This window comes from Oncorhynchus tshawytscha, linkage group LG21 (genome assembly GCF_018296145.1).
Source record: "Oncorhynchus tshawytscha isolate Ot180627B linkage group LG21, Otsh_v2.0, whole genome shotgun sequence".
NCBI classification, from domain to species: domain Eukaryota; kingdom Metazoa; phylum Chordata; class Actinopteri; order Salmoniformes; family Salmonidae; genus Oncorhynchus; species Oncorhynchus tshawytscha.
The window spans coordinates 13328764-13339137 of NC_056449.1; the positions used below are offsets into that span (position 1 = coordinate 13328764).

Here is a 10374-nt window from a genome sequence, read left to right on the forward strand (position 1 = left end):
AAAAAAGTGAACATTTAGATGTATTTTGTTATTTGATTGTTTTGGTAAAGAGATAACACAGTTTCCCAGAGTTTTAACATGCTTTGATCATACACATACTAAATTAACGGATTTTGAAGCCAGGGAAAAACAATCTGTACAGTATCTATATATCAGAATTAGTAGTTTATCTTGAGTCTATCATCTGTGAAAACTCCAATATTCAACCATAATCTAATCTGAATGACCCACCAAAAATACACTGCCAGAGGCCGTACATGACAAAACCTTTTTTTACGACCTAAACTCACAATCACCTATGGAACTCTCTCTCCACCTTTCCCCGCTCCCTCCCTCCCCTAGGAGATCATCCTGAAGCGGGCAGCGGACTTGACCGAGGCCCTGTACAGTGTCCCCCGCAGCCACAACCAGCTGCCCTCGCTCAGCGGCTCGGCAGCTCACTCCGGCATGATGGGAGTCAACTCCTTCAGCAGCCAGCTGGCAGTCAACATCTCTGAGGCCTCGCAGGGGGACCAGGGTGAGTGCTGCAACCCCCCACCATGACCCGTCACCCCACGATCCTCACCCTCCACCCTCTGATCCTCTCACCCATTCTCTGTGTATTGGTGTCCCCTGTGGATATGTGGTGATTGCTAGTCCAATGTTTCTCCTCAATGTACAGTGGGGCAAAAAAGTATTTAGTCAGCCACCAATTGTGCAAGTTCTCCCACTTAAAAAGATGAGAGAGGCCTGTAATTTTCATCATAGGTACGCTTCAACTATGACAGACCAAATTAGAGAAAAAATCCAGAAAATCACATTGTAGGATTTTTAATGAATTTATTTGCAAATTATGGTGGAAAATAAGTATTTGGTCAATAACAAAAGTTTATCTCAATACTTTGTTATATACCCTTTGTTGGCAATGACAGAGGTCAAACGTTTTCTGTAAGTCTTCACAAGGTTTTCACACACTGTTGCTGGTATTTTGGCCCATTCCTCCATGCAGATCTCCTCTAGAGCAGTGATGTTTTGGGGCTGTTGCTGGGCAACACGGACTTTCAACTCCCTCCAAAGATTTTCTATGGGGTTAACATCTGGAGACTGGCTAGGCCACTCCAGGATCTTGAAATGCTTCTTAGGAAGCCACTCCTTCATTGCCCGGGCGGTGTGTTTGGGATCATTGTCATGCTGAAAGACCCAGCCACGTTTCATCTTCAATCCCCTTGCTGATGGAAGGAGGTTTTCACTCAAAATCTCACGATACATGGCCCCATTCATTCTTTCCTCTACACGGATCAGTCGTCCTGGTCCCTTTGCAGAAAAACAGCCCCAACGCATGGTGTTCTTTGGATGCAACTCAGCATTCTTTGTCCTCCAAACACGACGAGTTGAGTTTTTACCAAAAAGTTATATTTTGTTTTCATCTGACCATATGACATTCTCCCAATCTTCTTCTGGATCATCCAAATGCTCCCTAGAAAACTTCAGTTGGGCCTGGACATATACTGGCTTAAGCAGGGGGACACGTCTGGCACTGCAGGATTTGAGTCCCTGGCGGCGTAGTGTGTTACTGATGGTAGGCATTGTTACTTTTGTCCCAGCTCTCTGCAGGTCATTCACTAGGTCCCCCGTGTGGTTCTGGGATTTTTGCTCACCGTTCTTGTGATCATTTTGACCCCACGGGGTGAGATCTTGCGTGGAGCCCCAGATCGAGGGAGATTATCAGTGGTCTTGTATGTCTTCCATTTCCTAATAATTGCTCCCACAGTTGATTTCTTCAAACCAAGCTGCTTACCTATTGCAGATTCAGTCTTCCCAGCCTGGTGCAGGTCTACAATTTTGTTTCTGGTGTCTTTTGACAGCTCTTTGGTCTTAGCTATAGTGGAGTGTGGAGTGTGACTGTTTGAGGTTGTGGACAGGTGTCTTTTATACTGATAACAAGTTCAAACAGGTGCCATTAATACAGGTAACGAGTGGAAGACAGAGGACCTCTTAAAGAAGAAGTTACAGGTCTGTGAGAGTCATAAATCTTGCTTGTTTGTAGGTGACCAAATACTTATTTTCCACCATAATTTGCAAATAAATTCATTAAAAATCCTACAATGTGATTTTCTGGATTTTATTTCCTCATTTTGTCTGTCATAGTTGAAGTGTACCCATGATTAAAATTATGCACTCTCATCTTTTTAAGTTGGAGAACTTGCACAATTGGTGGCTGACTAAATACTTTTTTTGCCCCACTGTACGTATCCTGGCTATCCTGTAGTGATACTTTAGTGTCTGTCAGCGCCTCTGCTTTTAGTAGCCATATACACCAGGCCTGGCCCTCTGTGCATACATCCACTCAGTGAAACATTCCCCCAGATCCAAGCGTGTGTGTGCGTGCGGGTGTGTGAGTGTGTGTGTGTGTGTGTGTGTGTGTGTGTGTGTGTGTGTGTGTGTGTGTGTGTGTGTGTGTGTGTGTGTGTGTGTGTGTGTGTGTGTGTGTGTGTGTGTGTGTGGCAGACAGTGACACCAGCTCCCTGTCACTATTCATTGGGAGTGTATGAGAAGGTGATAATGAGTTCAGAAATGCAGACAATGTGGCATGAATAAAACAACCAGAGTTTAGATACTGAATACAGCCAGAGACAGTAGCTTGGTCAAGGGGTCAGGGAGCAGTGTGTGTTTGTGTGTCTCTCTTAACAGCTTTGACTGTGAAATCACTATTTATACACTTTCAAAAATGCACAAGCATGTCATTAAGCATATGTTATAATGCAAAGCCCCCCACGCACACCCGCACGCACACACACACACACGCGCGCACACACACGCACACACATACACTATCCTAGAGAGGGCTGTTTCCTTTGATAAAGCAGCTCTGTGACTGATGCACAGGAAATATGTCTGAACGTGTGATGAACACATTGGCTCACGTCGGAGTCGAGGATATGGATAGAAAGAGGAAATGCGAGCGATATCTAGAGCTGTTTTCTCTCCCCTGACACCTCAGCGTTCTAGTTCCCCCTTTTCTATCCCTCCTTCCCTCCACCCGTCTGCTTTTCACATTGACATACGAGAGAACACCTACAGGAATCTATGAGGTCATGGGAACAGGACTGCAGCAAATCGTGAAAATACATAATGCCATATTTTATGTCCGTGATCATTGGAACATTACAACCCAGAATCAGACTATTTCCCCCTACTGTTGTACAACTATGAAATGCCTCTTTGTGCTCCTAGAAAGGACGCACTATGATTAAAACCTTAATATACAGGGCAGATCATACAGCCCTATCAAACGCATGAGGAATGTCATTTACTGAATCAATTCCAGACCAGCGTTATGGATCTGCTTTACATCAACAGCAAAATGGATTATGTCATTTCTCCTCTGGCATTTGTCTTAAAACAGGCATCCACTCCACTTGTTTTACTTTATGCTGACAGTTTCCTCTGGAGCAAATAGGGAAACTACATTGTGGCGCGTCTCGGTCTCATTGACCTCCAGAGGCTGACCTCGTCATTGCCTCAGTCAGCGATTTCTGGATAGGGTTACTGACTGCTCCCCCTAGGCTAGGCCTGTCCTTCATGTCTCACCCCAATAGAGGAGTGGAGTTGCCTTAACCCTCTCCCCCCGATACCACCTAGAGCCTTTAGTTGATTGGCCTTCATCTAGGATGTATTGAATACCCGTGCTCCCTTCGTTATAGCACTCTCCCCTTCACGAGGCACTAGCGCTTGCACCAACTTGGGGGCTTAGTTGGAGGCCAGAGAGAAAGGCACAATATGCCAAGTAGCACAGTGTGCTCAAACTTCCTCTCTCTCCTTCTCTCCTTCTCTCCTTCTCTCCCACACTCTTAGAAATAAAGGGGCCTGGAAGAACCTTTTGGGTTCATGACGGAACCATTCCAGTTGGTGGAACCTTTCCAGTTGAAAAGGTTGAACCCCTCTGACAAAGGTCTTCAAGGAACCCCTGTGTAAAGGTTCAAACCGGAAACTTTTTGTGATGGGAGTGGTTCAATTTTGAACCTATTTAATAATATATTATAGAGGTGGCAGCCTATCAGATTGGAGGCGTGGCTATCAGAGGAGGTTGGAGGCGTGGCTATTATTTTTGGTCACCCTTTGGCATAAATGTAATTCCTGTTCTTCATGTTAAGTCGGTACACTGCAAACTAAAATGTTTCTTGAATATTTATGCATATTATATATTCTAATATAATATTAATAATATTAACATTGCTGATTACATACAGTAATAAAGTGGTAACTAGTCCAATCTTGGGATTTGCATCGGCTCTTGAGGAACTCACACCTCTGTTAGCCTCATTGAAGTTACAAAATTGTTCAACCTTAACAACAAAACAGTTAACAGGAATGACATTTACTCTAATGGGTGGCCAAAAAAAAACTACTACGCCAAGCCTCCACTCCAGGGTTCCTTCAGGAATCCGTTGCTACATTGAACTTTTAAAGGTTCGTCCAAGAATCCCTTACCTAGCCAAAGGTGCAAATATGAACCTTGAGGAACTCCAGGGGTTCCTTGAGGATCTCCAGGGTTCCTCAAGTCACCAATAATTCTAAGAGTTCACTTTCCTTATCCTCCCCACTCCCACTCTCTCTCCCTTTCCCACTTTTTGGTTTGAGCCAATGCAATTCCCAGCAGGAGAGCAATTGATGGAGCTCTGCCCTGGGATCAGGGAGAGTGCAGGCAATGGGAAACACATGTCAGAAACAACGGTGGAGGGAGTGGCAGCAGGGACAATCCCTCGCAAAAGCCACACTTTGTCTGATTCAACTCTGCAATGCATTGGAGAAACATGGACATTTACAATCCGGTTGCAGTTTGGAAAACCCCCCTCTTACCAAATCGAACATATGCTTTATCACTTCTGACATAATATTTATTAACCCTTGTTCAAATTTGAAGTGCAAAGGGAATTGTGCTCATACAATGAGGGGAGAGGGGTGGTTTTAGTTCTGGAGGAGAGCAATGCAATTCTTAATACTTACTATATAGGAATTTGGCCCATGCTGTTCGAGGTTGTCAACGGATCTTGTTCAAACTGCACGGTTTTGATGACATTGGATTGACCATAGCATTTCCTCCTTTCGTGCAGGTTACTCCCGTAACTCCAACAGTGTATCGCCCCGTGGCTACGTCCCCAGCTCCACGCCCCAGCAGTCCAACTACAACACCATCACGTCCACCATGAACGGCTACGGAGCGGGCATGACCAACCTGGGGGTGCCAGGCTCACCCAGCTTCCTCAACGGCTCTGCCGCCAACTCCCCCTATGCAAGTAAGTACAGCCTTATTTGGTCTCAATGATCATCACTGTAACAAAACACTGGGGGATCATTTGGTTAGTTATACGTGGTGGGATAGCAGCACACGGTTTCATTTGGACAGTAGTATTCTGATTCAGTCCAGGAGGGATGCAGTGTGGGACGCAGTGTCTGCTAGCGCTTCTCTTACTTTGCGTTTACTCAGTGACTGATTTAGATCTGGGGCGCCAAGTGTGTGGACTCACAGACAAAATAATTGACGTCAGTTTACTATTGGTCAATTCAGTGGAGGCATCCGCTGGCGTTCTAGAGGACTGGTGTTGAGGACACCTGCTGTAGGATCTACATTGGAATTCCTCACACACATCTCATAGATGACATCACTGGGATTCCTTCTCTCTCCCTCAGTGCTAGAACCCTCCAGGGTCTCTGTCCCTGATTTTTCCTTCACCAGTCTGCAAATAACATGCTTAGTGTCACGATTCTGCTCTGAGGTCACAGTTGTTTTAGAGAGAGTCTTGAACTCTAACTGTCAACCTCTGGGACTCATTGAATTGCTTATTATTTAGGCTACAGCATCACAGAGCAAAGTCTCCCAAAATAATAACAGTGTCCCAGTAGTTGTAAATTCTGGATGCTGAACTGAAAGTGGATTTTTGTCTGACACTTGATGTGGAAGGTTATGCATTGTCTACTGAAGGGAAAGGTTGGGTTTGTCTGTCTATACCATGCATTGTACAAGTCTTCATCTGCTTTGCCTATACCTTGTTCCATCTCCTTCATTACTTAACACTACTAACATACTAACACCCTCATAGATTCATTCATGCTATGGGCCAAACCCATTCAGTTGGATCAGTAACAAAACATGTAAACTGTGACTTTACAGAGCAAGAATACGTTAATAGTTCAAGGAAGATAAAAACAAAATAACTATTTACATGTAGGGATACATACAATTTGCATTTTGTCATCAATTTTAGACTTCCATTTTGAATTTCGGTATTTGTGAGATATGAGGCTAAATGCTGCTTCAGGGTTTCATACTTTACTGGATTCATATGTCTTGTGAATAAAGATGCAATAACTCGTAGGTACAGAAATGAACCAAGCCAGTATGGGGAGAATGGGGTATCAAATGCATTGTGCTTTAAATTAAATTGCTTCATTATCACAGTCAGCATTTCAGCCATTAACATTCTACACACATGCATACACACGCACACACACATATATTTGTTTGTGAACATGGATGGAGGTTGCTGCTATCCTCAAGAACAAGGTATTGTTTGTGTCAAAGTCTAAAATGGGCCTTCAAGTTATGGATCAACTTGCAGATATTGAGCACCTTTTACTCCGAGCATGTTACTCCAGACCTTGGCCCTTCTTCAGGCAGGCAGGCATCCATTCCTCAGCCCCCATGCATGCCCTCACTGTACAGCTCATCTCAGTCCACTCACTCACCAACCTCTGTCTGTCTGTCTTCTCCGTTAGGATCAACCACCTCCCCCTCCTCCTCCTACTCCTCCTCCTCCTCCATCCCTCTGTTCTCCGGTGGACCCATAGGCCCTTATTCATTCTCTCCTGTCCATATGATCTCTGCAGTCAAACAGAAGAGCGCCTTCGCCCCTGTCGTGCGGCCACAGACCTCCCCGCCCCCCACCTGCACCACCACCAATGGCAGCAGCCTACAGGGTGAGCATCCCGCCCCTCAGTCCCGCCCACTTCTGCCTGGGTCACTGTTAGAAAAGGGCATGTCATGGATACCCTGTTATGCTAGAACTCACACAACAAAATGATATGACCTGAGTTAGTAGTGGATTGAAGGTCAAAGTTGATCCATAACTTCTGGCTCTGAGTGACTTTTCAAAACATTCATCACAATCAAATCATTTGGCTGAGAATCTTTGTTCACATAGAGTGATTATAAGGGCTCGATCCAATATGCATGGCTGAAGCGTTACAGATTGTGCGGTGGGAATGTAAAGGTCATTTCCGATTGAGCCGACATATGTAGTGTTATAACCGTGAATGCAGTCTCAGCTAAGGCGGGAACATTGCCTTTACATTTCTATCACACTATAACTCCGAACCTCAGCGATACAGATTGAATCCAGGCCTTAGTTAAATGTAACATGACTGGAAAAGTTATTATATTTGAAAAATATTATTTTGTCATTCTTAGGTTTTGCAGCAAATCCATATGCATATCATAATTACCTCAACACACGGCTTTTCATTTAAGAGGGTGTGTAATGATTTTCTATGGGATATGTATCCTTACAACATTATATTTCAATGTTATAGATGCAAAACATGTTATGGATACAAAACATCTCGCCACATTTATAGGTAACCAGCGTGTCTGTTGTCTTTCAGCCATGGCAGGTCTCATAGTCCCACCTATGTGAAGAAGACCTTCTGCCAGACAGACCACATTTCCACTGGCTCACAGAATCTCTACAACAGAAGCTTAAAGCTCATCAATCTCCAAAACAGGACCATGAAGCCCCTTCACTCCTGGAAGCAGAGCAAACAGCACCACAAAGAAAATTACAGTAACCGATAACCCGTAAAATGTCACTAGAGTATGTTTGTGTTGGTTCAGTAATTGAGTTCACCGTCTCCTTCTGTGCTTTGCATTTTGGGACTTTCCTTGCCCAATGGATAGCATTCCAACATATATATGTGTGAAGGGTTAGCTCATCTGAAAATATAGCGAATAATAAACTGTGGATTTGAAAGGCAGGTAGTTAATCCTTGTGGTGTGAGTATTGTCCTGAGTCCTAAACAAGAAAAGTCATTTGACTGGATCTTCTAATGAACCAAGTTCCTTTTCAGTCATATAACCACTGTGAGCAGGGAACGTGGAAAGGCCTACAGTTCAAAACTGTCAGCTATGGAAAAACTGCAGAATCCAAGAATATCAAACTCTCCGTCAATTGTCAGACTCAAATTAGGTGGGAGTTTCAATGAAAATTCCCCCCAATGTCTATAAAAAATCCGCTTCAAAAGACCATTGATATCTAATGTCAAAGTCTAATAGCATTTTTGTTTGTGTACCATAGCTTTTAATAATGTGTGTGTTTATCATATTTAAAGGGAAATGCAGTAATTTTCTAATCTAAAGAAAGGGTTGGCAAACATTCTGCCAAGGAGAGAAAAGCAAATGTTATACTAATATTTGCCCACTACCAGAGTCATGCCAGGGCAGCCCAAGGTTGTGAGGTTCAAAGGTTTTGGATGTCTACCATTTTTGAAACACAGTACAAAAGATATATTTCCGGGGTGTGTTGATTGATAGATTTTAACCAGAAATGCTTGCAGCAGTTTTAATCACATTTAGGTACCAGAGTTCTTGTTATTCTTCTGATTGTGCTTATTTTGTATGTATTTATAAAGTATGTTTTGGGATTCCTTTTGTGATTTTGGCCTGAATGATAGTCTCAAATATACATGTAAACACATTCGATGTCTTAATACCTTTTAGATATTGTAAAAAGATTGAAAAAGGAGATGAACAACCCTTTTGTAAAAACTAAAAAAGTTGAAACATGAAATGGTCACCCTGTCTTTTAAAGCAGGATATATGCTACACCACTTTTGTATAAAAATGCATTTCCGATACTATATTTAACTTTTTTTTTGTACACAGCATTTGTGTTTCCCCCCTGTTCTTCTTGTCTTTTCTGTGTTACTGTGAAATGTGTATTATCATGGTTATTTCTTAATGCACTATTTTAGTTGGGGCACTTACAAGAGCAATGCATCTTAGCAAGCAAGAAAAACTAAAAGCTAAAGACAAAAGCTAGTACAAATATTAACCAAGATGTTTTTTGGGGGGGATTCACATTTTTGTCATTGTATCTGAAATGGAAAGGTCATTGTCATGTGAATGTCTCTAGTTCAAAAACTCTTCTATCATAAACCTCTGTTAGTTCATTGGTTAGAATTCAACTCCTTTCCCATGTTATTTGGACCCAAGCCTACTCCTTGTGTTTTGGTGAGAATGAATGTAATACACATGCCTGTACGAATCAGCTGCGAAGTTGAAACCCAAGTAAACCTTCAATAACTGTCGAAGGACCACTCAAGTGTAGGGTTCAACTCTCTCAAGGAACCTTGATGTTAGTGTTTTTGGTGGTGGTGGTGGTGTTATTGCCGTTGCACACAATCTATCATTTACTTATGCAATTTGTATTTACTGTAATGCAAGTTCTCTCTCCACATTTCAGTGGAATGGTTTTGAAACATAAAAGAACACAAGACATAATTGATGCCTTACAATAGAACATGATCCAACTTAATGCATTTTCATTATTTTGATACTCTAATTAGTGAATTTGAGTTATGCTTTTGCAGATGTTTAAGAATTAGTTAAAGTTGTCATTAATTTGATGCTTTCGATTAATTTAATAACACAGGCCCATCATTTGAGCTGCAGAGGATGTAGTTTAAACTGGGATATGTTGGAGGGCACTTCCTTCTCCAAATGTCCACATATCTTGTTTAATAGTGGACAATAGGTGACAAATCAATGATGAGCCTGATTAAATCTTTGATTGTATGCAAATTCTGTGCAGTGATTTCCATACATCGGCAATCATCGGGTGGCATCAACTTGTAGTCATAATGTGGGCTTGTAAAAAAAAAACGGAAAAATCTGTTACGCTTCTTTGAAAGCCATTTTTCAATTACGAGATTGAAGGCCAGCTCATAGAATGTCTTTTAGAGTGCACTTGTACACTTCACAAAACATCTGAATTCAATATCATGGAGTTCTAAACCCATTTTCAATGAAAACACAAGTTTTCTCTTCAAGTTAAATCTTGGCTGACTTTTCACAATCCTCCCCTTTACCCCCATTCCCTGTATCCATTCCATCCATATACTGAGTTTTAAATAGCTTGATTTAAAAAATGTTTTGTCATAGTTGTAGAAAGCTTGCTTTTTGCTGCCCTGGTTTTCAGCAGAGGTTTTTTAAATTGTAAAGTGTACTTTCTCAATGTTTAATTCAATGTGAAAAGGGGAGAGGTACTGCATCTATGTGAAATATGAAATGTACCATCAAAGTGTATCAAAGCACAATGTTTAATTCATGTCTTCAGAATA

General features: G+C 42.2%; 1 protein-coding gene across 6 annotated transcripts in view; it reads left to right on the plus strand.

The window, feature by feature from the left end:
- Positions 1 to 9960, plus strand: part of LOC112220977 (transcription factor COE3) — a 105897-nt gene extending 95937 nt beyond the window's left edge. For 2 of the 6 annotated variants that reach the window (XM_042303104.1, XM_042303103.1), the window contains exons 13-16: positions 343 to 517; positions 5094 to 5276; positions 6757 to 6957; positions 7642 to 9960. In XM_042303104.1, coding sequence (XP_042159038.1) covers positions 343 to 517; positions 5094 to 5276; positions 6757 to 6957; positions 7642 to 7673 — 591 coding nt within the window. In that variant the 3' untranslated portion in view covers positions 7674 to 9960. Of the gene's footprint in view, positions 1 to 342; positions 518 to 5093; positions 5277 to 6756; positions 6958 to 7447; positions 7511 to 7641 lie in introns of all 6 variants that reach the window. The other 4 variants (XM_042303108.1, XM_042303106.1, XM_042303105.1 and 1 more) reach the window with 3 other exon arrangements.
- The last annotated feature ends 414 nt before the right edge of the window (positions 9961 to 10374 follow it).